The sequence below is a fragment of the Lagenorhynchus albirostris genome, chromosome 5 (assembly GCF_949774975.1).
Source record: "Lagenorhynchus albirostris chromosome 5, mLagAlb1.1, whole genome shotgun sequence".
NCBI classification, from domain to species: Eukaryota; Metazoa; Chordata; class Mammalia; order Artiodactyla; family Delphinidae; genus Lagenorhynchus; species Lagenorhynchus albirostris.
The window spans coordinates 23,640,202-23,667,207 of NC_083099.1; the positions used below are offsets into that span (position 1 = coordinate 23,640,202).

The 27,006-nt window shown below is 36.2% G+C and overlaps 1 protein-coding gene across 5 annotated transcripts in view; it reads right to left on the reverse strand.

Moving 5' to 3' along the window:
* Window positions 1-27,006, reverse strand: part of U2SURP (U2 snRNP associated SURP domain containing) — a 55,859-nt gene that overhangs the window by 24,519 nt on the left and 4,334 nt on the right. For 3 of the 5 annotated variants that reach the window (XM_060149685.1, XM_060149681.1, XM_060149682.1), the window contains exons 2-14: window positions 22,553-22,597; window positions 21,091-21,222; window positions 13,400-13,498; window positions 11,220-11,334; window positions 10,523-10,656; window positions 7,935-8,002; window positions 7,299-7,393; window positions 7,180-7,215; window positions 7,008-7,090; window positions 5,472-5,637; window positions 5,079-5,290; window positions 4,093-4,136; window positions 915-1,019 (exon numbers count right to left, since the gene is read on the reverse strand). In XM_060149685.1, coding sequence (XP_060005668.1) covers window positions 915-1,019; window positions 4,093-4,136; window positions 5,079-5,290; window positions 5,472-5,637; window positions 7,008-7,090; window positions 7,180-7,215; window positions 7,299-7,393; window positions 7,935-8,002; window positions 10,523-10,656; window positions 11,220-11,334; window positions 13,400-13,498; window positions 21,091-21,222; window positions 22,553-22,597 — 1,334 coding nt within the window. Of the gene's footprint in view, window positions 1-914; window positions 1,020-4,092; window positions 4,137-5,078; window positions 5,291-5,471; window positions 5,638-7,007; window positions 7,091-7,179; window positions 7,216-7,298; window positions 7,394-7,934; window positions 8,003-10,522; window positions 10,657-11,219; window positions 11,335-13,399; window positions 13,499-21,090; window positions 21,223-22,552; window positions 22,598-27,006 lie in introns of those variants that run through there. The other 2 variants (XM_060149684.1, XM_060149686.1) reach the window with 2 other exon arrangements.

Below are 27,006 nucleotides of genomic sequence, written 5' to 3' on the forward strand. Positions count from 1 at the left end.
TCCCCTTGTGGAGCACAGGCTCGACGCACAGGCTCAGCAGCCATGGCTCACGGGCCCAGCCGCTCCGCAGCATGCAGGATCTTCCCGGACCGGGGCACGAACCCGTGTCCCCTGCATCGGCAGGCGGACTCTCAACCACTGCGCCACCAGGGAAGCCCAAAAGCAGTGGTTTTTAAATGACTTAAGTAAATTGCAAATGAAGTGTTAGATATAACTATTCAGAAGATAAGTAGTTTCTTATAAACCTCATTTATTCTACCGTATTTTGCTTATGAAAGACTCTTTCATTGAAAAACACAATGAAAAATATTTTCCTCCTAGAGAATGCTAAAAACAAAGCTATTTAATTAATCAAACCATGGAAATCACTGGAAAATTGACCCAGGCACATTCTAGTCTAATTATTAAAACTGCCTTCTCACCCCATTACGAAAATAACCTCATACTTTTAGGACTTTTTTCTTTGAGTATTTTTAATTTTAAAGTATTTTTAAAAATGCACATCTGAGGATACACAAAATGTGGTATATACATGCAATGGAATATTATTCAGCCTTAAAAGGTAAGGAAATTCTGACACATGCTATATACCAAGGATGAACCTTGAAGACATTAAGCTAAGTGAAATAAGCCAGTTTCAAAAGCACAAATAAGGTATGACTCCACTTAGATGAGGTACCTAGGGTAATCAAATTCACAGAAAGTAGAATGGTGGTTGCCAGGGGCTGAGGGACCAAAGGAATGGGGAGTTATTGTTTAAGGGGTACAGAGTTTCAGTTATGGAAAATGTGAAAAGTTATGGTGATGGTTGCACAACAACATGAATGTACTTAATGCCACTGAACTGTACATATATAAATGGTCAGTTGTATGTTACATGTAAATGTTATTACCACAATAAAAAAAATGCACACCTGAACATAGGATTGTTGATCTCTCTGTTCATAATCATAGCTTCAAACATTGGCCCTTCACGTACAACAAACTCTATCATTCGATGTATCAGGGCGAGCAAATTCCTACAACAACAACACAGTTAAAGAAAATGGATTCAGACCTACCACTAAATAAAACTACACTTGACCTAAGTTACTATAATTGTGCAGAAAAAGATTATTCTGCTGACTAATACAGAATTTTATACCAAGAAAGTAACCTGGAGCATAGTTAATACCTTGTGCATTAAGAGGGAGTGGGGCAATGGGGATAAGGGAGTGGGAGGGGAAGGGAAGGGAAGGGAGGGTGGGAAACCACAACACAGCTTCACAGTAATAAAGATTTCAATGTCTAAATACCCACTTAATTTTACTTTCCAAATGCAAAACATTAAATTATGAATCACAACTAACTGGAAAGCTGCAAATATATAAAATCAGTAACTTAAAGCTTACATGTTATCATAACCATCTAAAAACTTACACACTATCTCAGTTTTAAAAGAAAACATTCCTAAACCAAGCACTTTTGTAGTGATATTGAAATGTTATATACATGACTATAATTTATAAAAATGCACAACTATTAACAAGTTTAAGGTCTGAGTTAATAATAATAAAAAAAAAATCCATCCAACTCCTGTGCTTTTCTGGTACACATATAGCAGATGGAGTTTTTATTGAATGTGACCTTTAATGAGGCAACATCCCTTTGGACCACACTTCAAACTAGTTCACATAGTTCATGACATGTATAATTCTGCCTGTGTGTTCTGAATCAATAAAGCAATTATATTGCCAAAGCCTTAAACGAATGGAGTCCTGTTTCCAAAATATTCTGAAATAAGGGACATTGGTGATATGCCCTTCCCATTTTTCATAACAATTACTTCCCAATATTTAAGCCAAAAATAAACATATGTAACTTTTTAGTCGTCATTTTGTTGACTGGGCTTATACAAAGTCTTTATTTTTAAAATCTGATACCTTATTAGGCTCCAAACACAATTTTAGACATTGATTACAGTGTCAGGCAAAAATGATTCAGCTTATGACAGCTACTTCTGATTTCTCATTTCACCAGTCTCCACCATATAGAGTTGGCAAATAACAAATGGGAAAAGCAAAAGGATATTGGCTCTTGGTACAAGGCACACACTAAATTACACCTTTAGCATTCCCAGCTCAAATTAAGTTCATATAACTGCTAGAATATAAATAAATATACAGTTATAGAATAAGACACTTTTTTTGCTCTATAAAGCCCTGCTTCAGAGTACATGAACAGTAAAATAATTTATCTCATGCTGATTATAATTATTTTCTCAGTTTTCAAACAAACCTACTTAAGTGGACACTAAAATCTCTACATAGTGAAAAAATGAATTTTTTTGACCTCCTAAAAGAGGTCAAAGAAAAATATGAAGGTTTAATAAATCTTTAACAGAGGGAAAACTATATATTAAAATTATTAATTCAACCTCAAACTGTTAAAGCAAAAACCCAAAAGTATCAATTTTAAATCTAAAAATTCTTTCACAGAAGTACTAACTGGTCTGCAAATATGCAGGTCTTGATAACCAAATGAGAATGTATTCTCAACATCCATGTGGTTAATGACATTGTTTTAAAAGAAGGGAGATATGGTATTGATTCAGTCCCAAAACTCCCACTGGTATATGTCAAATTAAAGGGAAAGTTTATGTATCATAATATATAAAATCAATGACTAGGTGGACAAATACTACACATCCAGAAACTTGTATGAATTAAGTCAAAAGCAATTTGACTTGCATATTAAAGATAGATGAAAAATGATTTAGCAAGTTTAAAACAAAGGATTCATTGTAATGGTGAGTCAAGACTTTACAGCAAAATGTACACTCAAAATTTTGTTTAGAAATAAGCTGAGCCACATGTAAAGCTAATACTGGATATATGCTTTTTAAGTGATGCCAATATACTACTTTCCTGTGAGTGCTTTACCAGTGGAAAAAAAAACCCACTATAGTTTTAAACAGGCTTGTAACTGATACATCTATTTTTAGAAAATTTAAAGTTTAAAAGAAGTTTTAATATGTTTCATGATTATTTAAAATCAAAATCTGACAATTAACTTTAATTCAAGATTCTTAAGAACTGTAATCACTCTTTTTTCCTTAAGGATTATGTGCTTATTTTTAAAAAGGTGACTTTTCTATCAGAATGAAACAGTGTAGTACAAAAAGATGGTATAATTTAAAGTGCATTATTTTATTTTAAAATGGTAATTATCTTATTCTGGGCAACAACAACAAAAATTGTCTCTCAGTTATAATAAAACCACATTTATTGGAGTCGATCGTACCAATGTCTGGTCAAAAACTGTATACTTTCCCAATCCATCCCATGATGTTTTCCTGGTCCCCCGCTGCCGCAGACAGTTCAGCTGGTGTTGCTCACCAAGGCCAATGTCAAAGAGAATTTGGTATTCTTTTGTGTTATTATTCAACCAGTGTTGTGTTCCTGTGTTTGGGAAAAGGCTTAGCTTGACTGAGCAAGAGCATACCTACAGCATGAATTCTTCCGCTTTAACATTATGTTGAAAAAGAAAAAAAGGAAGAAAGGAAAATAAAAGAATTCCAAACACCTTTGTTATCATGAAAAAAGTTTCTAGTTATGGTCAGTGTTCATGAGAATAATAGAAATTCCTTCTTAAAATCATTTAGGAAAAATAAAGGTATGCTTTCAGTAAGGAAAACTCAAACTAAGGTTGCATATTAAACACAGACAATTCAGAAACCAAGGAAAAAAATAACAGATTGGGTCAAAATGTAACATTATCTAAAATTTAAGATACATTTAAAACACCTATTTTCCCATCCCAATAGTCTAATGTTATTAGACTAACAACTCCAGATTAAATCTATTAAACACATTCTAACTACTAAAGCTACAAAACACCCTACATTGGTAACAATAAAACAAAAAAGATAATGACATAAAATTGCAAAGTATATTAAAGTTAGTTAAATTTCACATATCCCCCCCAAAAAGTACTGGGAAGGAACCATTGCTCAGTCAAGATACTACCTTTTCCTCAACACCATTTTTTTTTTTAATTCAGAAGGGGATATTGTCTATATTTAGATCAGTAATAATAAAGAAAAACATGTACCTTTCTGTTGGGATAACCACTTTGACTATGGCTTGCGACAGAGTCTGTATATGAAGTCACATCAGATAATAAACATAGAATATGTGAGTATTGTTAACAAGTAACAAGCAAAAATATACATATGCATTGAAAATACTACACATCTAATCACAAGTTTTGCAGGCAATCACTGCATTTGAAGTAATTATACACTAAGCAATTACATAAATGCAAATGGATGTGTTCAGTGAACAGTAAACGTTCACCAAATGCAAAGAATCAGAACATTCCTGCCAGAATGCACATCAATGCACTGAAATAGGTACTACACTGAGAATTATCAGATAAAGATTTTAATTTGTGAAATCATTAACTGTTTGCCTCTGACCATACAGTTTGCTACTTTGTTCCCAAGCCTTTAAAACCAGCCCTGTCATTTTAAGTGTAATTAATTCATAATAGAACCAACAAATTCTTATAACTTGAAATTAAGTTGGTTTTATGTTTAATAAAAAGAAAATACTCACCCTTTGCTTTTGCTAGAGTAGCTAACTTTTTAAAAACCATATATGCTCTCAAATATTCTAATACCTTAGATCTTGAAAACGAAGTTATTAGCTAGCTGCCATCCAAACAATTTAACTATTTAGGAGTCTTTCTAACTGAAAAGGCACTTAACCAAATACAAAGTATCACTTTCTCAAAACAAAGTAAATTTAGATACTACACTTAAGCAAACCTGGATACAACAGTGGACAAAGGAAAAAAAAAAAAACTTAATAAGTGGTCAAAAAAGGAATGATAGCCACAAATAAAAATATGACCTAGCATCCCAATACAGGGTTTCCATGGGCTAAGGCAGGGAACACATCTAAGTTATTTCATTTTCTTTAAGAGTTGCCAAACAGAATTACACACACACTTTCTATAAATTGTTGAAAAGAAATACTACCACAGATTTAGTATTTACAAATTAGATGCGGCCCTATATACATTTTTTAAATTACCTTCTCAAAATCCTCCTTGTTTTTAGGTGGTGGTAACATGGGAGCATTGGGGTTTTTTAATCGCTCTCTAGGCTGCGCATTAAAAGGCAGTCCTGACGGAGGTGGGGGAAGCGTATGTTCCATCATGGAAGGCGGAATGTATATTGGATGTGGAGGAATAGGCACAGCTTTACCCCAACCTAACTTCATTTCAAAAGACATAATCATCTTTCCTAAAAGAAAGAAAAGAAAAGTCACCCTGGTAACTCTCAGAAGAAAATAAGGGCTCTCTGGTGATTTAAATTAATTTTCATGTTTAACCTTTACCTTTCTGGTCCATTTTTCCCCTCGAGTTTTTATAAATACTTTTCAAAACCAAAGCAATATCTGAGTTCTACAGATGGGCTTCCTTACCATTTAAGTTTTTTAAAGCTCTTTCAGCATCTCTTCTATTCATAAAGGCCACAAAGCCACAATTTCTCTCTCTTGCCCTTTCTTCATCAGTTCTGGGCCACATAATTTTCACGCTGGCCAGGGGCCCAAATCTTCCAAACTCCTGGCACAACATTTCTTCATTCATCTATTATAAGGCATAAGATATTTTTGGTAAGCAAAGAGGAAAGAAGAAAGAACTCTATGCAGCACAGAGCAGTTTTTGCAAAATGAGAAGAGATCTATCAATGCTACAGCTTTCCATTCAAGTACTGGGACCTCTACAAGGGTAAAATCCTGCCTTCATGGGGCACGCGCAAATCTTTTCACACCAGAAACATTCTGTTTTACGTAAGTAGCCGGGTGAAGAGGCTGGGTGGCTGGAGAAATCAAAAGCACACCTTTACCTTCACTCTTCCTCCTTCTGAGATCCTGCACCTAAAATACGCTTTCTACAGCAATGGTTTGTTCAGCATTTAGCAACCTTTTTCAGGCAGCAATGATTACCACACTTAAGTCAAGGAGGAAATATTTGTTGGCAATGAAAGAAATAAAGAATCTGGTCACTTTTTCTTTTTCCAGCACCCAGCTGCCAGTGTAATCAAGAACAGAGAAAACAAAAAAGGGTAAGTATGCAATGAGATCCAAAATATATATTATTATTTAAAAGATCTTATTATGCAGAGCAACCACTACATTCCCCATAACAATTAAGAATGAAGCAGGGAAAAGAATTAAAATATAAAAGACAAAGCAGAAATATTAGTTTGCTATTATTAAGATGAAAAAAGAAAAAAATCCATAAGGAAGTAGGCTATGCATCAGAAAGGGACAGTCTCAAAAGAATATTGTCTACCACTGGTCATATCCTGATAAATAAAATCAGCACCTAGCAAAACATTTCAAAATCAGAGGACAGTCCAGTTACAGCAAGAGGAGACAGGGACTTCCCTGGCGGTGCAGTGGTTAAGAATCTGCCTGCCAATGCACGGAACACAGGTTTGAGCCCTGGTGTGGGAAGATCCCACATGCCGCGGAGCAACTAAGCCTGTGTGCCACAACTACAGTGCCCTGGTGCTGCAACTACCACATGCCTAGAGCACGTGCTCCACAACAGAGAAGCCACCACAAGAAGCCCGCACACCACCACGAAGAGTAGCCCCCGCTCACTGCAACTAGAGCAAGCCTGCACACAGCAAGGAAGACCCAACGCAGCCAAAAGCTTTTAAAAGAAATAAGAAGAAGAAGAAAAGCAAAGCTAAATAAATGTATTTTTTTAAAAAAAAAGAAAAGGAGAAGAAAAAAAGAGGAGACAAGCCCTTAGGAATTGTAGCAAGAAAATTCGGCCCATACCGCTAAGGCTCAATTTCACAAGATAATTTTAGAGACTTATCTAGTTCCACCAAATCTGCTTACTTCAGATTCTTGACTTCATTTTTTTTAATGACTGACAAAGCAGTTTTCCTACAAAAGTATACAGCATATGAGCCAACATTCATCTTACTTTTCTAATATTACCTGTGGATTAATGTTTCCAAGGTATAAATTAGTAGTGCTTGGATCTCCAACATCATGTGAGCCAGGTGCATAATCATCGAGAACTAGGACAAAGAGAAGAAAAAATTATAACCTGCAAAATACACAGTTTGGACAATTTCTATGAATTAAAAAAAGCAAAAAACTGTATTACCACCAGATGATCTATTTCTTCTTGAAGGCGCATCCACTTTAAAAGGGGGAAAAGAAAACAATTCTTAGTTTTTGGAATAGTTCGTCACAAAAACAAACATTAAAATAAATGTCACTTACTAGAACGACGCTGACCATCAGAATCTGACTGAGGCGGCTCAAATCGACTTAATCTGCCTTTTGTTTTATGTCTCTCATCACGCTCTTCTTGAATTCTGTTGAAAATATATATAATCACTAATAACGAGCCAAAATCTGTTTGTTCACATTTAATAACAGAACTTATCCAGATATCATCTTGAAATAACCTGAAATATTTGTGTGTAATGCCAGTACTGACAACCAAGATTAAAGAGTCCCTCAGCTACAAGTCATGAGCAAACTTCTGATATATCAAGCAGTGGAATATAAAGCCCACTTCTAAGGTGAGAAGGAAATTCAACAATAAAACCACTTAATTTGTTCTTTCTTAGATAAAGGTTGACCACTCCTCTCAGTGACTATATTGTTTCCACTGCAAACAGGACTCCGGACATTAGTTAAATCAATTTAATTGCATCCACATAACAGAAGCAACCTAGATGCTGGACAAAATGCTAATTTCATTTTCAAACATAACCCACAAAATAATCTAAAACAGCCTCATGGTAAGCCAGTTAGTAAAAACGAATTGGTAGACTACATTCTTCATACCTGCATCTATAAGTATCAGCTCAAAATACCTATGAGAGCCATTCTCAACACTATAAAACTTACTGTTTCAATTCTTCTTTGAAGAGTTCCAAATTGCTTTTTTTCTTTTCTTTCTCGCCTTTCTTCAGTGGCTACGAAGGATATGATAAGTTATACTTCAAAGAAAACAAGGTTAAACAAAACTGATGGTTCGATAATCAGATCACTTTAAATAAACTTTTATTTTAGTGCCAATTATGATCTAATTATTTAAATTAAAAAGAAAGAATGCTTCTGTTACCACTGAACTTTCCTTCCTATTTTCTAAAACTGAGAATTTAGTACATTATTAAAACAACAAGCAGCAGTCTTAAAGGAGCCACCAACTCTATCCCCTGCCCCGCCCCTGTCCCAAAGCCTACAATACTTAGGCTAGAAAACTGTTGGAAGGGTACTGGAGGGAAAATTAATAAACATAAGGTAACTGAACTGCCACGTAAATAACTGCCGTGAACAACTACAAAAAATATGCACCCTTCAAAACAATCACCTTAGAAGGAAATGAATTACTGAAACAAACAGTAACACCGCTGGAATTCCTCTCTTAAAACTGCTTCCAGGGCTTCCCTGGTGGTGCAGTGGTTGAGAGTCCGCCTGCCAATGCAGGGGACACGGGCTCGTGCCCCGGTCCGATATGCCGCGGAGCGGCTGGGCCCGTGAGCCATGGCCGCTGAGCCTGCGCGTCCAGAGCCTGTGCTCCGCAACGGGAGAGGCCACAACAGTGAGAGGCCCGCGTACCGCAAAAAAAAAAAAAAAAACTGCTTCCAAAAATGCTTTTGGAATCCCTCTTTTGAAAGTGCCAAAATAATTCAATGGGGGAGAATAGTCTTTTTAACAAATGGAAGTACGGAAATTGAATATCCACCCATAAAAAAGAATGAAGTTGGACCTCTACCTCATACCATATACAAAAATTAACTCAAATCGTTCACAGACCTAAATATAAGACCTAAAAACATAGGAGTGAATCATCATGAGCCTGAATTCGGCAATAGTTTCTTAGATATGACACCATGAGAAACAAAAGAAAAGGCAACAACAACAAAAACCTGATAAACTAAACTTCATTAAAATTAAAAGCTTTTGTTCTTCAAAGGACACTAACAAAAAAAGGGCAAAGCCAACCCACAAACTGGGAGAAAACAACATAGCTGATAAGAGACTTGACTCTAGAAGCTGTAAAATACTCTTACAACTCAACAATAAAAAGACAAATAACTCAATTAAAAAAATGCATGAAGGATCTGAAAAGACATTTCTTTACAGAAGACTCCAAGTGGATGATAAATAAAATGATGCTCAACATCACTAGGCAAGTGCAAATCAAAACCACAATTAGGTACAACTTCACACCCACTAAGTTGACTAAAATAATTTTAGCAAGTGGTGATGAAGATGTAGAAAAATTGGAACACTCATATACACTATTGATGGATGGGACTGTAAAGTGGTACAGCTACTTTGGAAAACAGTATGGCAGTTTCTCAAAAGGTTAAACAATTAGTGACCATATGACCAGCAATTCCACTCCTAGGAATATAAAAGAATTAAAAATATATGTCCACACAGAAGCCTATACATGAATGTTTTCAGAAGCATTACTCATAATAGCCAAAAAGCAGAAACAACCCAAATGTCCATCAAGTAATAAACGGATCAGCAATATGAGGTATATCTGCAAAATGGAATGTTATTCAACCATAAAAAGTAATAAAGGACTGACATATATACCAAAATGTAGATGAACTTTGAAACATTGTGCTAAAAAGCTAGACACGAAAGGCCATATGCTGTATGATTCCATGTGCATGAAATGTCCAGAACAGGCAAATCCAAAGAGATAGAAAGTAGATTAGTGGTTGCCAGAGGTTAGGGATGACTGAAATTAAGTATAAGGTTTCCTTCTGGGATGATAAAAATGCTTCAAAATTAGAGATTAGTGACTGTTGCACAACTGTCAACATACGTTAAAAAAAACACTTAATAAAGCTGTTTTTAAAATTGCTTTCAGAGCTATTTTAAAAGTCATACAAGAAAACTCAGTCTCACTATTCAGCATAATCACATTTCCTCAAATCTGGCTCCAAATGACAAGACCCACATCTACCTACCATCCCCCATGAAAAATCCCACTCTCAAAACATAAAGACTTTCTAACACCGAGAATATTTAAAGGAAAGTGTCACTAGTTCTGATAGTAAATCCAAATAAATTCCAAAAATGTTCCAGGCAACAGACACATTGTTGGAGTACACAGTCTTCCAAAGTAATTGATACTACACATGCTGATACTTAAATACCCAAGTTCAGCATTGCTTAAAAAGACAATCCCATTATTTTACATTTATGCCTAAACTATAGTTAACTTTCAACTTGCAGTATGCTGTGAGTAACAGCGAATGTTCACTGCTCAACAAACATAAAAAGAGTATCATCTATGTGTCCTAATTTATTGTCTCTCATCTAGGAAGGTTAAGCATCAAAACTCAACATCTACTACCAAAATAATTAGAAACGAGAAACCAAAGTCCTGCTTACAGTGGAAGTACAGAAAATATTATTGGCAGTGTCATCTCTGAACATAAATGGTCACTTATTTAAGTATGACTTACAGGTTTTTTGGTTTCTATCACAAGAAGAGATGGTGGTCTTTCATTGGATGACTGATTTGGAGGATTTTTTTGATCTGCAAATCTTGAAGATGGCTTATAGATTTTACCTCTTTTTTCATCTGTTTCATGTTCTTCTGAAATTTAAGATACTAAGTTTCAAAACTAATTTCGCATTATGTGGATTTTGTTTACTTACTATTTTTATTAAAAATAAACACAACTTAGTAAAATGCTTTTAGTATTAAGATATATCACTAGTGACAAAATATGAAATTTAATTCAAATATTATTCAAATATTACTGCCTTACTCTCAGAACTACTAATTTAATCATTTTATAGTAAAACTATAAAACCTGTAAAATGGTACCGCTACTTTGGAAAACAGTACAGCAGTTTCTCAAAAGGTTAAACAAATAGTTACCATATGAGTAGCAACCCCACTCCTAGGAATATACAGTAAAACTATAAAATACTTGAAAATGTTTGCAAAGTTCTCTGCCATCTTGAAACCTGAAAGGTACTAAAACATTTTTTAAACTTATCTGGCTCCAATTTGTCATTAATCCACATTTGGCCATTAATTTTACTAATCATTATCACCACTAGAGGGTGCTGATAGAAAGGAAACATGAAACTCAAAAGCAATTCAACCAAGACTTTTTGGGTTTGCTCAAGGACTATAATATTCACACTAACCTTTAGCTGCATTAACAACACCTCCGCGCACAAACGTTTTCACTTTATTACCATCACTTCCTTCAAAGGCAGCAAGAAATTCCTCATAAATTTCAGCAGCCGCCTTTTCATCCTCCTAAATACACACAAAAATATTAACATCACTTGATATAAAAATTACTGTACATACGGTGAAACTCATCCAAGAATAATGTAAACAAAACCTCTCCCTCCAATGGGGAAAGCAGGTTAATAAGCAACCTTAACAGGCAGTAATATCTAATGCTTAGTAGATATTTAACATACTAATTAACACTGGAATTAAGAGGGGCTTTGCTCCTCTACAGGTAATTTGTGGAACAAGAAAAGGACCCACTAAGTAAATCTGTTCAGAGACAATTCAAGGGTCCAACTGTATGACAACAGACTACACAAAATATATTATTCTATTAACGTTTATGACATTTCTAAGGCACAAAAATTTAACTCTGAATATAAACATTTCCTTCACAAACCACTGAAGACATGAGTATTAGAAGTCTGAAGAAGCAATATCTCCAGACAGTTGGCATTAGAGGAAAAAAAACCTCAAAATTATAATTATATGTAATTATAATTACAATTATAATTATTCTAAATGTCCCCAAAACATGCATGAATAGGAAGGCCAACAGAACAGAAAATATAGAAATAAATCCAATAGCACGTGGAAATTTAGTATTCAATAAAAGGGGCCTCTCAAAACAGTGGAGAATAGAGGGACTTCTCAATGAATGATGGTGGGATAATTTGATAGTTATTTGAAAAAAAGATAAAAATGAACCAATTCTTCACATCACATACCAGGAGAAATTGCAAATGAATCACATTTAATTTTTTTTTAATGTAAGTATTGGGAAAAACATGAGGAAATTCCTTTAAAAGGTTGGAGTAAAAAAATGTAAACTAGGGGCTTCCCTGGTGGCGCAGTGGTTGAGAGTCCACCTGCCGATGCAGGGGACACGGGTTCGTGCCCCGGTCTGGGAAGATCCCACGTGCCGCAGAGCCATGGTTGCTGAGCCTGCGCGTCCGGAGCCTGTGCTCCGCAACGGGAGAGGCCACAACAGTGAGAGGCCCACATACCGAAAAAAAAAAAAAAGTAAACTGAAAAATCGTAAGACTGATAATAAATCTGACCATATAACAAAAAATAGTTTCTGCATGGAAAAAAAACACCAGAAGCAAGATAAAAAGGCAATCAACAAACTGAATAAGAACACTGTACCTTATGTCATAGACAAGTGTTACAATATACTTAATACAGGAGTTTCTAAAAACAGAGATATCCTACTAACTTAGAGAAATATTGGTTTAGATATGAGCAGACAGTTCACAAAATCAAACACAAGAAAAGTTGTTCAACCTTACTTATAAAAGAAATGCAAATTTAAAACTGCACCAAGATACAATTTTTCACTTAGCAGATGGGCAAAAGTCCTTCAAAAATAATGGCAAGGCTATGGGGAACCAACCTCTCAAACACTGCTTATAAGGATGCAAAATGGACCTGCCCATATATACGAGAGACCAATTTAACACTATCTAGCAGAATTACAGCTATGCATTTACCATTCAACCCAGTAATTTCACTTATAGAAATATACCCTAAAGATACACTAGGAATAAACCCATATGCCTAACACTATCCCTAAGTGCACTACCGGAAACAGCCAAAGACCAAAACACAAATGCCCTCAATAGGCACTGTAGTGAATGTAGGATTTCAGTGAATAAACTATGGCATATCTATAGAGCTATATAAAAAGAACAAGCAATATTTCAATATACTTCCAGTAATCTCTGAGATATAATGTTAAGTGAAAAAAGCAAGGTGGAGAAAAGTGTACTGAATATAGCAAGCTATTGTTCATCTAAGAAAGAGCAGGCACAACATACATTTATACAAACTTGCTTATACAAAAAGAATAGACCAGAAAACAATCAAAACTCTTACTTACACAGAAGAGAGGAAATGGTGGAGGGGACAGGGATAAAGCTGGACTTCTCCGAATATATCTTGTGTTATAGACTTAACTTGGGGTGGGAGCTGAGAATACCCTGGAGGACAAGAATCTCTGAAAAACATTTCTCTACTGTCCATACACTTAACGCCTCCGTAGACACACTTATAAAGATAACTAAAAATACATTTTAAGCATTACCTTCTTCTTTAATTCTTCTTGCTCCTTCTTACTTAAAGTTCGCTTAGCTGTACTCATTTTTCCAATACTGAATGCTTTAAGTTTGTTTTCTAGAAGAGGCTGTGAAAAGAAATAAAAAGCATACCTTTACACACACATTCTCAATTTAACTTGTTATTAACCTCAAGGCTAATAACTTACAAAAGCCATTTTTAAATACATAAAGTAAAAATACAACACAAAGAGAGACACAAAGGCTTAGAACTCATTCAACCTACTTGGCGGCAAGAATAAAAGCACTTGAGGAAGGAAAGTATCGATGTTTCTGGGCAAAAGAAGCAGTGATAGAAAAAAGACATTCAAATAGGGAGAAAGAGGCATCTATGTTCAGTAGCAGGAATCATTACCATCTAGAACCCCCAATTCAGGCACAAAAATCACATCACTTCCTTTTGTAATTCAGTAAATTACCTAATTCTTCATCAACAAAACTGATGTTTATGAACAAAATAATTTCATTTTCATTGCTGGGAAAATATCACATACTGTGTTCTAGGTTTCACACAAGTAAACAGTCATCAATTAATTTTGAATATGAGAAAATAGTATTTTAATGAATTCTTCATTTATGTAACTTAGAAGCAATTTCCTTGTAAATATGGTTTGAACAAATTGTAGACTCTTAATTGTTCAGTTATTTATTTGAATGATAATTTTGAGTCATAAACTTTTAAAAGAGAGGAATGTTTATTAAATACAGCCTAGAATGCTTCAAGATGGCGGAGTAGAAGGCTAACTGCTGAGCAATCATCAACAGGAAGACACTGGAACTCACCATAAAGATACCCCACATCCAAAGACAAAGGAGAAGCCACATTGAGACGGTAGGAGGGGCACAATCACAATAAAATCAAATCCTATAACTGCTGGGTGGGTGACTCACAAACTGGAGAACACTTATACCACAGAAGTCCACCCACTGGCGTGAAAGTTCTGAGCCCCACATCAAGCTTCCCAACCTGGGGGTCCAGCAACTGGAGGAGGAATTCCTAGAGAATCAAACTTTGAAGGCTAGCGGGATTTGATTGCAGGACTTCCACAGGACTTGGGGAAACAGAGACTCCACCCTTGGAGGGCACGCACAAAGTAGTGTGCGCATCGGGACCCAGGGGAAGGAGCAGTGACCCCAAGGAAGACTGAACCAGACCTACCTGCTTGTGTTGAAGGGTCTCCTGTAGAGGCGGGGGGTGGCTATGGCTCACGTGAGGACAAGGACACTGGCAGCAGAAGTTCTAGGAAGTACTCTTTGGTGTAAGACTTCCCAGGGTCCACCATTAGCCCTACCAAAGAGCCCAGGTAGGCTCCAGTTTTGGGTCGCCTCAGGCCAAAAAGCCAACAGGGAGGGAATTCAGCCCCACCCATCAACAGACAAGAGGATCAAAGTTTTACTGAGCTCTGCCCACCAGAGCACACCCACCTCTACCCACCATCAGTCCCTCTCATCAGGAAACTTGCACAAGCCTCTTAGATAGCCTCATCCACCAGAGGGCAGAGAGCAGAAGCAAGAACAACTATAATCCTGCAGCCTGTGGAACAAAAACCACATTCACAGAAAGACAAGATGAAAAGGCAGAGGGCTATATACCAGATGAAGGGAACAAGATAAAACCCCAGAAAAACAACTAAATGAAGTGGAGATAGGCAACCTTCCAGAAAAAGAATTCAGAATAATGATAGTGAAGATGATCCAGGACCTTGGGAAAAGAATGGAGGCAAAGATCGAGAAGATGCAGGAAATGTTTAACAAAGACCTAGAAGAATTAACGAACAAACAAACAGAGATGAACAATACAATAATTGAAATGAAAAATACACTAGAAGGAATCAATAGCAGAATAACTGAGGCAGAAGAACAGATAAGTGACCTGGAAGACAGAATGGTGGAATTCACTGCCACAGAACAGAATAAAGAAAAAAGAATGAAAAGAAATGAAGACAGCCTAAGAGACCTCTGGGACACATTAAATGCAACAACATTCGATTATAGAGGTCCCAGAAGGAGAAGAGAGAGAGAAACGACCCCAGAAAATATCTGAAGAGATTATAGGTGAAAACTTCCCTAACATGGGAAAGGAAACAGCCACCTAAGTCCAAGAAGAGCAGAGAGTCCCAGGAAGGATAAACCCAAGGAGAAAGAGGCCAAGACACACAGTAATCAAATTGGCAAAAATTAAAGACAAAGAAAAATTATTGAAAGCAACAAGGGAAAAATGACAAATAACATACAAGGGAACTCCCATAAGGTTAACAGCTGATTCCTCAGCAGAAACTCTACAAGCCAGAAGGCAGTGGCATGATATACTTAAAGTGGTGAAAGGGAAGAAACTACAATCAAGATTACTCTACCCCGCAAGGATCTCATTCAGATTCGACGGAGAAATCAAAAGCTTTACAGACAAGCAAAAGCTAAGAGAATTCAGCACCACCAAACCAGCTCTACAACAAATGCTAAAGGAACTTCTCTAAGTGGGAAACACAAATGAAGAAAAGGACCTACAAAGACAAACCTGAAACAATTAAAAAAATGGTCATAAGAACATACATATCAATAATTACCTTAAACGTGAATGGATTAAATGCTCCAACGAAAAGACACAGGCTTGCTGAATGGATACAAAAACAAGACACATATATATGCTGTCTACAAGAGACCCACTTCATACCTAGGGACAACATACAGACTGAAAAAGATATTCCATGCAAATGGAAATCAAAAGAAAGCTGGAGTAGCAATACTCATATCAGACCAAATAGATTTTAAAATAAAGAATCTTACAAGAGACAAGGAAGGACATTACATAAGGATCAAGGGATCAATCCAAGAAGAAGAGATAACAATTATAAATATATATGCACCCAACATAGGAGCATCTCAATACATAAGGCAACTGCTAACAGCTATAAAAGTGGAAATCGAGAGTAACACAATAATAGTGGGGGACTTTAACACCTCACTTACACTATTGGACAGATCATCCAAACAGAAAATACCTAGAGACAAATGACAACAAAAACCTCGATCCAAAACCTATGGGATGCAGCAAAAGCAGTTCTGAGAGGGAAGTTTATAGCAATTCAAGCCTACCTCAAGAACAAGAAAAACGTCAAATAAACAACCTAACGTTACACCTAAAGGAACTAGAGAAAGAAGAACAAACAAAACCCAAAGTTAGCAGAAGGAAAGAAATCATAAAGATCAGAGCAGAAATAAATGAAATAGAAACAAGGAAAACAACAGCAAAGATCAATAAAACTAAAAGCTGGTTCTTTGAGAAGATAAATAAAATTGATAAACCATTAGCCAGACTCATCAAGAAAAAGAGGCAGAGGACTCAAATCAATAAAATTAGAAATGAAAAAGGGGAAGTTACAACAGACTAAGCATCCTAAGAGACTACTACAACAACTCTATGCCTATAAAATGGACAACTTGGAAGAAATGGACAAATTTTTCAAAAGGTATAACCTTCCAAGATTGAACCAGGAAGAAATAGAAAACATGAACAGACCAATCACAAGTAATGAAATTGAAACTGTGATTAAAAATCTTCCAACAAACAACAGTCCAGGACCAGATGGTTCCACAGGTGAATTCTATCCAACATTCAGAGAAGAGCTAACACCCATCCTTCTCAAACTCTTCCAAAAATTGCAGAGGAAGGAACACTCCCAAACTCATTCTAGGAGGCCACCATCACCCTGATACCAAAACCAGACAAAGATGCTACAAAAAAAGAAAACTACAGACCAATATCACTGATGAACATAGATGCAAAAATCTTCAAAAAAAATATTAGCAAACAGAATCCAACAACACATTAAAAGGATCATACACCACGGTCAAGTGGGATTTATCCTAGGGATGCGAGGATTCTTCAATATACGCAAATCAATCAATGTGATACACCATGTTAACAAACTGAAGAAGAAAAACCATATGATCATCTCAATAGATGCAGAAAAAGCTTCTGACAAAATTCAACACCCATTTATGATAAAAACTATCCAGAGAGTGGGCATAGAGGGAACCTACCTCAACATAATAAAGCCCATATATGACAAACCCACAGCAAACATCATTCTCAATGGTGAAAAACTGAAAGCATTTCCTCTAAGATCAGGAACAAGACAAGAATGTCCACTCTCACCACTATTATTCAACATAGTTTTAAAAGTCCTAGCCACAGCAATCAGAGAAGAAAAAGAAATAAAAGGAATACAAATTGGAAAAGAAGAAGTAAAACTGTCACTGTTTGCAGATGACATGATACTATACATAAAGAATCCTAAAGATGCCACCAGAAAACTACTAGAGCTAAGCAATGAATCTGGTAAAGTTGCAGGATACAAAACTAATGCACAGATATCTCTTGCATTCCTATACACTAATGATGAAAAATCTGAAAGAGAAATTAAGGAAACACTCCCATTTACCATTGCAACAAAAAGAATAAAATACCTAAGAATAAACGTACTTAGGGAGACAAAAGACCTGTATGCAGAAAACTATGACACTGATGAAAGAAATTAAAGATGATACAAACAGATGGAGAGATATACCATGTTCTTGTATTGGAAGAATCAATATTGTGAAAATGACTATACTACCCAAAGCAATCTATAGCTTCAATGCAATCCCTATCAAATTACCAATGGCATTTTTTACAGAACTAGAAAAAAAAATCTTAAAATTTGTATGGAGACACAAAAGGCCCCGAACAGCCCAAGCAGTCTTGAGGGGAAAAAAACGAAACTGGAGGAATCAGACTCCCTGACTTCAGACTGTACTACAAAGCTACAGTAATCAAGACAGTATGGTACGGGCACAAAAACAGAAACAGAGATCAATGGAACAGGATAGAAAACCCAGAGATAAACCCAAGCACCTGTGGTCAACTAATCTATGACAAAGGAGGCAACAATATACAATGGAGAAAAGACAGTCCCTTTAATAAATGGTGCTGGGAAAACTGGACAGCTACATGTAAAAGAATGAAATTAGAATACTCCCTAACACCATGAACAAAAATAAACTCAAAATGGATTAGAGACCTAAATATAAGACCAGACACCATAAAGCTCTTAAAGGAAAACATAGGAAGAACACTGACATAAATCACAGCAAGATCTTTTTTGATCCACCTCCTAGAGTAATGGAAATAAAAACAAAAGTAAACAAATGGGACCTAATGAACCTTAAAGCAAGGAAACTACAAACTTTTGCAAAGCAAAGGAAACTACAAACAAGACGAAGAGACAACCCTCAGAATGGGAGAAAATATTTGCAAACAAATCAATGGACATAGGATTAATCTCCAAAATATATAAACAGCTCATGCAGCTCAATATTAAAAAAAACAAACAACCCAATCAAAAAATGGACAGAAGACCTAAATAGACATTTCTCCAAAGACATACAGATGGCCAAGAAGCACATGAAAAGCTGCTCAACATTACTAATTACTAGAGAAATGCAAATCAAAACTACAATGAGGTATCACCTCACACCAGTTAGAATGGGTATCATCAGAAAATCTACAAACAACAAATGCTGGAGAGGGTGTGGAGAAAAGGGAACCCTCTTGCACTGTTGGTGGGAATGTAAATTGATATAGCCACTATGGAGAACAGTATGGAGGTTCCTTAAAAAACTAAAAACAGAATTACCATATGACCCAGCAATCCCACTACTGGGCATATACCCAGAGAAAACCATAATTCAAAAACACACATGCACCCCAATGTTCACTGCAGCACTATTTACAATAGCCAGGTTACGGAAGCAACTTAAATGCCCGCCGACAGACGAATGGATAAAGAAGACATGGTACATACATACAATGGAATATTACTCAGCCATAAAATGGAACAAAACTGGGTCATTCGTAGAGATGTGGATGGATCTAGAGACTGTCATACAGAGTGAAGTAAGTCAGAAAGAGAAAAACAAATATCATTTATTAACACGTATATGTGGAACCTAGAAAAATGGTGCAGGTGAACTGGTTTGCAGGGCAGAAATTGAAACACAGATGTAGAGAACAAACGTATGGACACCAAGGGTGGAAAGCGGTGATGGGTGGTGGTGGTGTGATGAATTGGGAGTTTGGGATTGACATATATACACTAATATGTATAAAATGGATAACTAATAAGAACCTGCTGTATAAAACAATAAATTAAATAAAATTCAAAAATACAGCGTAAAATATTAATCTGCAGTTGAAATCTGAAGGTTTCTCTCTCACCTACCAAAATGAGAAGTTAACCAATTATGAAATTAAACTATCAATCCCTTGGTTATTAAACGGGCTTGCCCTTGGCAAGATACAAAATGGAAAAGTAATATTGCTGCAAACTACTTCAAGGTTACATTAAAATCCCTTTAAAAAAAACAAAGCAGTTCATAACTCAAAAGTCAATACTGGGTTTCACAAACACACTCAAAGTAAATTTTTTCTCAAAATAGAAAGGAAAATGTTCTGCCATCATTCAGCACCTTTGATTTCAACTGCTGAAGTTTAAACAAATGGTAAAATTACATACAAATTCAATAAGAAACATAATTTTACAAAGCAAAATTTTTGTCCTCAATTTTATTTATATCCTAAGAGCCAAACTTAGACACCTAAGAGAGAAATGGTTAAGAAAATTATGGAATACTTACTCAAAATATATAATCACCCATTAAAGTTTGTTTATAGAGTTTTTCCTAAAATCAAAAAAAATTAGACCTGAAGAATCTTTTAAAATGTGTTCCTGTAAAATGGACCTCAGCAAAGTAAAAATATACTTATGCTTAAAAATATTAAACAAGGGGCTTCCCTGGTGGCGCAGTGGTTGAGAGTCTGCCTGCCGATGCAGGGGACACGGGTTCGTGCCCCGGTCCCGGAAGATCCCACATGCCGCAGAGCGGCTGGGCCCGTGAGCCATGGCCGCTGAGCCTGCGCGTCCGGAGCCTGTGCTCCGCAACGGGAGAGGCCACAACAGTGAGAGGCCCGCATACCGCAAAAAAAAAAAAAAAATTAAACAAGAAAAATAAAGTGTTATCAATATCAATACTGGCTGGTAATGACTGTCCTCCTTATTATATTTTCCAAATTTAACCACGACAAGAAAACATTATTTGAAATTTAAAAAAAGACTAAAAGAACACGAGAGTACTTTGCAGATACAGGCAGTGAAGATGCTCCTTCTCTGGGTGCTTGCAGCACCCTGGGAACTGCACTGACTAGAGTGAACAGCACCTGCTCCTGTTAGCTTCCCAGGCTGGGACTATGTGTAAGCTGAGAACAAGAAATGTGTTTTAATCACCTGTGTATTTCCAGTGACTGGCCTCTGGCACTTGGTTCAGTAAATGTTTGGCATAAGGGGAGAACAATAAATCTATTAACCATTTTACATTCAAAACACTCCTTGGTTTTTTAAAATAAAAATAAAATTTTTAAATGAAACATATCTTACATATGAGCTAAAAAACATTTCCTTAGATGAGTTTGAATTTCTTGTTAACCCAAATAGAATAATGAATGCTATTTTCAAATAGTACAAGATGAAACAACAAGCACAAAACCAAGATATTCAACTACCAAATTCAATCAAGGGCAGATCAAAATCATTATCTATCCTTTCTTATCTTTATCAATACTTACTCTTGAGAGATTCTGATGAGGAGAGTCACAAACGTTTTCACGGGTACTTTCATTCCTATAATTATGCTTTCTTGGGCTCTTAGGTCGTGTCCGACTTGGCATATCACTATCTGAGGGTCCAGATGCATCCATCTTCGAGAAAAGGAAAACGAGTTTTTAAAAATCATATATGTAGTACTGAAACTAGAATCAACCCAAATGTCCAAATATTGACAAACTTCATTTTACACTATCAAAATATTTCACTAATTATCCCTTAATACCTCTGATTTCATCAGAAAAGTTCTTAAGTACAGGAAGTTTTCAATAATTCTAACTTGCACTTGAAAGATCAAATTTTATATCACTAACAAATAGTTGTTTTCCTTAAAAGAACAGGTTAGTTTCCTTCATTTTCAAGAAAATATCTGCCAAACACCCAAGTCTGACTAACCACAGTTTGTCTGTCAGTTGTACCTTCAAGTAAAAATGGTATTCCATGAAAGAAGGAGCCAGTTTTATTCCACAACTTAAACAATCCCACAAGTAGTATACTTTTCCTCAAGACAAACACCACACTTTGGCAAGCAGAAGTGCCTTATATGTGTCTCCCATTTCATCACTCAGAACGTTAAAAACACTCATACACAAGGACAAGATTTAATAATTTTTACTGCTTCATCAAGAACATTCTTAAGTGAAACTAGCATATTTTTACTGTGTCTGGAGGGGAAGAACACAATGACTACTAGCACATTTTGGCGACATTGCCTTGATTCATGCTAAGGTGCCAACAATTTACCCATCAATTGTTTTTGCACCATTAGTGCAAATGTCAACACAGTGATGGCAAATGATGTCTTAGTGTTATTACAAAATAGTTCTGAATTCAGCCACCCTGAAAAATTCTCAGCAACCCCACGGGTCTGAAGACCACACTTTTAGCACTGCTATAATAACACATGTAAAGGAAAGTTTATCGCAGTATTATTCAAAATGTCAAAAAGCTTGAAACAAATCGTCTATGCCCATCAACAGAGAAATAGCTTAATAAATAATTGCACCTCCCCCGTGGAACATTAAGATACCATTAGAAAGACTAGATTAGAGCTGTATCTGTTGACTTGCAGGGATTTGCAATAGGTATACTGTGCACTGTGAAAAGAAATGTGTATAACGCAAAACTTGTTAAAAAAATGTATAAGCACACACACCTATGTATGTACAAAATTTTACAAGCACAGTAAAAAAGGGAAATATACACACTTGGTTTCTAACATGGTTTGAGGGGCCAACTTACGTAAATAACAGAACACAAAAAAAACACAGAACATCTAGCAAAAAAGGTTAAAGAAAATATGCACATACAACGCAATCATATTTATTTATCAAGTAAAATCATAAGGGACATATCAAGTAGGGATATATACAATAAGAAATTAAATTTTAAGGAAAAAAGGCAACGATTGCCTTTTATACTCACATGGGCATCTGAAGATCCAGATGAATGAACATCTGATGATCTGGTCTGCAAGCATTAAAAATAAAAGCCAACATTTAAATAATCAGAAAATGTATTATGCTAACAAAACAAGTATTTCTTGTGTTACACAATCTTTCCAAACTTGTAGCAATTTCTTCTCAGCTAATAAAACCAAACAAAGGCAATCTCTGACTTACAAAAAAAAAATTGTGATCCAAAATAAATGTGTCAGTCAAGTTCAGTCTTCAAATAATGGCACTTTCCAATAAGGTCAAGTGTTAAAGTTTCACCTGATTTTGTTTTAATTGATCTAAATTTCAGATTACATATGGCATATAATAATTTATTTGATTTTTCACTATGCAGCTAAGGATGAAGAAGCCAAGCTATAACACTATTAACTAAATAAATAATATGTGGTATCTTTCTGAAATTTTAATTGGAGGCCCAGAATTTAACTCTGGCACTGAGTTGTTTTTATTTTTCAAGGTATTGGGTAGTGAGATTTTACTTATTTTATATGTATATTTAAGTATTAAAAGTGAAATCAAGAATCTTGAGATCACAAGTACCTCATCGATCCTAGCTCCCAGTTCTAGATTTCAAATGTAATGCACAAGACAATATATTCATTTTTAAGAAAAAATTGAAGATTTGTATGATGTAGAAAAAAGCCAATAAGATTCCCATGGGTCCACACAGTACTGCTTTACTTATCTTGTTGAAACATAAGGCTAAGAACAGCTGACCGGATTTTCATACTGAATCAATTTATTCCTCTGAACTCCATACTGGACCCTAGGCAAAATCAGCCCAAGACAACCAAGCACTGAGCCACCAGCCATCTCCATTCTTTCTACCCATCTTTTTTCTGTCCCCAACTTTTACTGTGTCCCTCCTATTTCACTTTCTTCTCCCTGCTAACCTTTCCTAAAAGGCAAGGCATCATGAAAGAAAATTTTTTATATTTAAATTTAACCCTGTAAAACCTACTTTGAATCAGTTTGAAATGCACCCATTTGCAGACACTTAAAAAATACAAGACAATAAATAACTCCTCTTAAAAAAGATAAAAAGGGGGCTTCCCTGGTGGCTCAGTGGTTGAGAGTCCGCCTGCCAATGCAGGGGACACGGGTTCGTGCCCCGGTCCGGGAAGATCCCACATGCCCCGGAGCAGCTGGGCCCGTAGGCAATGGCCGCTGAGCCTGCGCGTCCGGAGCCTGTGCTCCGCAACGGGAGAAGCCACAACAGTGAGAGGGCCGCGTACCGCAAAAAAAAAAAGAAAGAAAAAGTTCCGTCAAGAGACTGAGTGAATTGGAGAGGAAAAAAAAATTCAATTGCCTTCTAATATACCAGTGTTAACCTGCTAGGTAACAAAAATAACAGGGTGATCGTAATAGTGAGAAAAAACATAAAACAACTAGAAACCAACTAAAGAAATATGTACCACCTGTGCGAAGAAAATACAAACTTCACAAAAGGGTTGTTATTCAAGTCAACTTTTGAAAAGATTCATCACATTCCTAGATGGGAAAACTCATTATTAAGACAAAGTCAACTACACCTAAATTTATTTATGCATTTAATGCAATTTCATTCCACAGCTCAAAATCCTAAAGGGAAGTCTCTGCAAGGGGACTAGGGGGATTGCCAAAAATAATTCTGAAGTTCACCCAGAAGAATAAGCACTAAAGAGCAGATAAGAAAGTGCTAGCCTTTCTTTCATCTATGCCACCACATCCAAATCATCATTTCTAGGATTTAAAAATAACAGCATGGCTTAGGACGATGCATCAGCTGATTTCAATTAACCTAAGATGGTCATATTTAGTGCAAACCAAACATTTTCCACGGATACGCTACACAGCATCAGAATGAAATTTTAGGCTTGAGAACAGTTAAAGAGATGGAAACAGTTAAAGAGATGGAAATAGTAGTGAATAAAAATTTTAAAGGAATAACCAACTTTTAAAGCTAATGGTCCAGGTAATCAGTAAACGTAACACTACTTCTGAAGAGTCTCTCCCTCTACTTAACCTGGAACTGCACTATGTTATTTGTCTTGGGTTTGGGTTTTATGTTTTTACTGAAGAACAGTAAATTAGTGATGCTTAAAGATCTTCTGAAGTCCACAGCACAATCCCTCATCCAAATGAAAAGACCCAAAAGCAAGAAATGAAAAGGCAAAATAAGGGAGATTTGAGGCAATAAAGAAGCAGACACAAGAAAAACTTATCTCAAGTTTGAGAAAGCAGATATAGTACAGATGTGGGGAAGGACAGCAAGGGAAAAAAAAAGGATCATACTGATGGCTGCTGAGGAGATAGAGGTGAAGCCAACTAAACGATACCATAAAATTTTTTTTCCAGCTGCTCCTACTTTACTTCAATTGAAAAACCGCCACACCTGAGTTTTCAAATTAGCAAGCTAACCACAGCAACATTCCTCCAACACCTCCACTCTGCCTAGTCCGCTCTCCATTCCCATCTGCCTCCTTCCTCCTCACATCCTCTAAAGCATCAACTTACATTTCCACAAGTTTAATAATCACTCCCATAGGAAGCATATCAACACTTTTATTGTGCTGAGATGACTCCCAATTCCTTATCTTCAACCTTGGTGCCTCTCCTGGGTTCCAATCTGTTCTTAAACAACTTCCTGGACATCTTCACCTGAATATCTGCAAGTTCCTCACATCCTATATATATAAAATATAGTTTCCTCCCAAACTAGCTTCTCCTGTTGACCTTCTTACTTCTAACACCGAATGGTAACTTTCAATCAGTCATAATACAGAAGTAGTAAAATGTTAAGAGCACAGACTCTGGAATCAGACTTCCTGTTTTTAGCACTTACCAGCTTTGTAACCTTGGGCCTAGTTCCTTCACCTGTAATGCTGAATAGCACCTGCCTTATAGGATTGTTGTGAAGGACAAAGACAGGTGAAGCACTAAGAACAGTGTTTGGTACATAAAAGTGCTCAATGAGTGTTAGCCAGCAGCATTATACCAAGGTCATCCTTGACTACTTCCCTCTCCCCCATAACCAACTGAGTCAAATTCTGTTCACCCCACCCCTACTGAAACTCTTCTCTGGGGACCCTTTTTACTAAAGACACTATTGTGGTTCAGATCTTCCCTTTATTCAACCCATTTACTGGGCAACCACTTACTGGTACTGTGCCTTACATCAGATATAAATGTTCTTAGGAGCTAATAAATAAGAGAGACAAGTAAAACAGTGTGGCTATACCACCAGAGCACAGAGGGCAAGCAAATCTTAGTGGGAGTGGGGACGATGTCAGAAAAGCTTCCCAAAGAGTATCTGAGGTGAGATTTTGAAGCAATCTTTAATATTTATCAGCAGCACTACAAAAATCTTCAAACTAATCCTCCTCAATCCCAAATTCTTCCTAAACTATGTCTCCAGAAGAGCTTTCCTAAAGGACTTTCCTGCCTTGAATCTTCCATGGCTCTCTAATTTTATTCCATAGGTTTTAAAGCCGCCACAATTTAGCTCAAACTTATCCTTCCATCTCAGAAACTTTTATCCCTATGCAAATGTCCTATATACATTGGCTAAACCAGAACATGTATCAATCCATTTGCCAGTGATTTATTTTCTTTACCTCACCCATCTCTTTTTTATACCTCTATGTCTACCCTTCAAAACTCTGTTCATTGTTCAAAAGACTCAAACTCCTCTATTCCTGAAGCCTCCCCACCCCACCCTCCAATCAACCAGCTGTCATTTCTTTCCCTAAAGTTTTAGACGCTTCTGATGGCTCTGCTTTGAACTATCATGTGTTGACTCTTTTTCCACTAGACAGCATGTTCCCCAAAACTGATTATCATCTTATTTAATTTTTTCTTCCTCAGAGTCAAACAAAATCTGGCAAGTGACGGAGCCTCAATAAACTTGCTGATGTACCAAGTTGGAACAAGTGCCTACACAACAAAATTGCACTTCTCACTATCAACATACTAAGCTGTCCACTCACCAGCAAGTAACAGCTACCTAGCTGAATACCACTTTCCAAGACAAACCAAAGTCTACCTCTCAAAAAAATTCATCAAATCTATTGAGTTAAATAATAAACCTGAAATTATCCTTAAAATTACATCCAAAACACTACCAACACATGAAAAGTTGTAAGTACATTTTGAATGATCTGTAATCTAAAATGAGGAAAGCCTGGTGAAAAAAATTAAGTGCTCAAGGAAGAGACATCTAACAGTACCAAATAGCCTCAACTGCTATTGGCAAATGCATCTTGCTTTTAAAAAAAATTATTTCAGCAAAATATCTAGCATGTGGCCAATCTGCAATAAACTGTTAAAGCTACTTAACAGTACAAGAGGCAAATTATTTGTAATATTAATATTTTTGAGTTTAATATCCTGTAGGAAGTTTTGGGCTCTTTTTTGTTTTTGTTTTTCAAAAATGATGTTCTT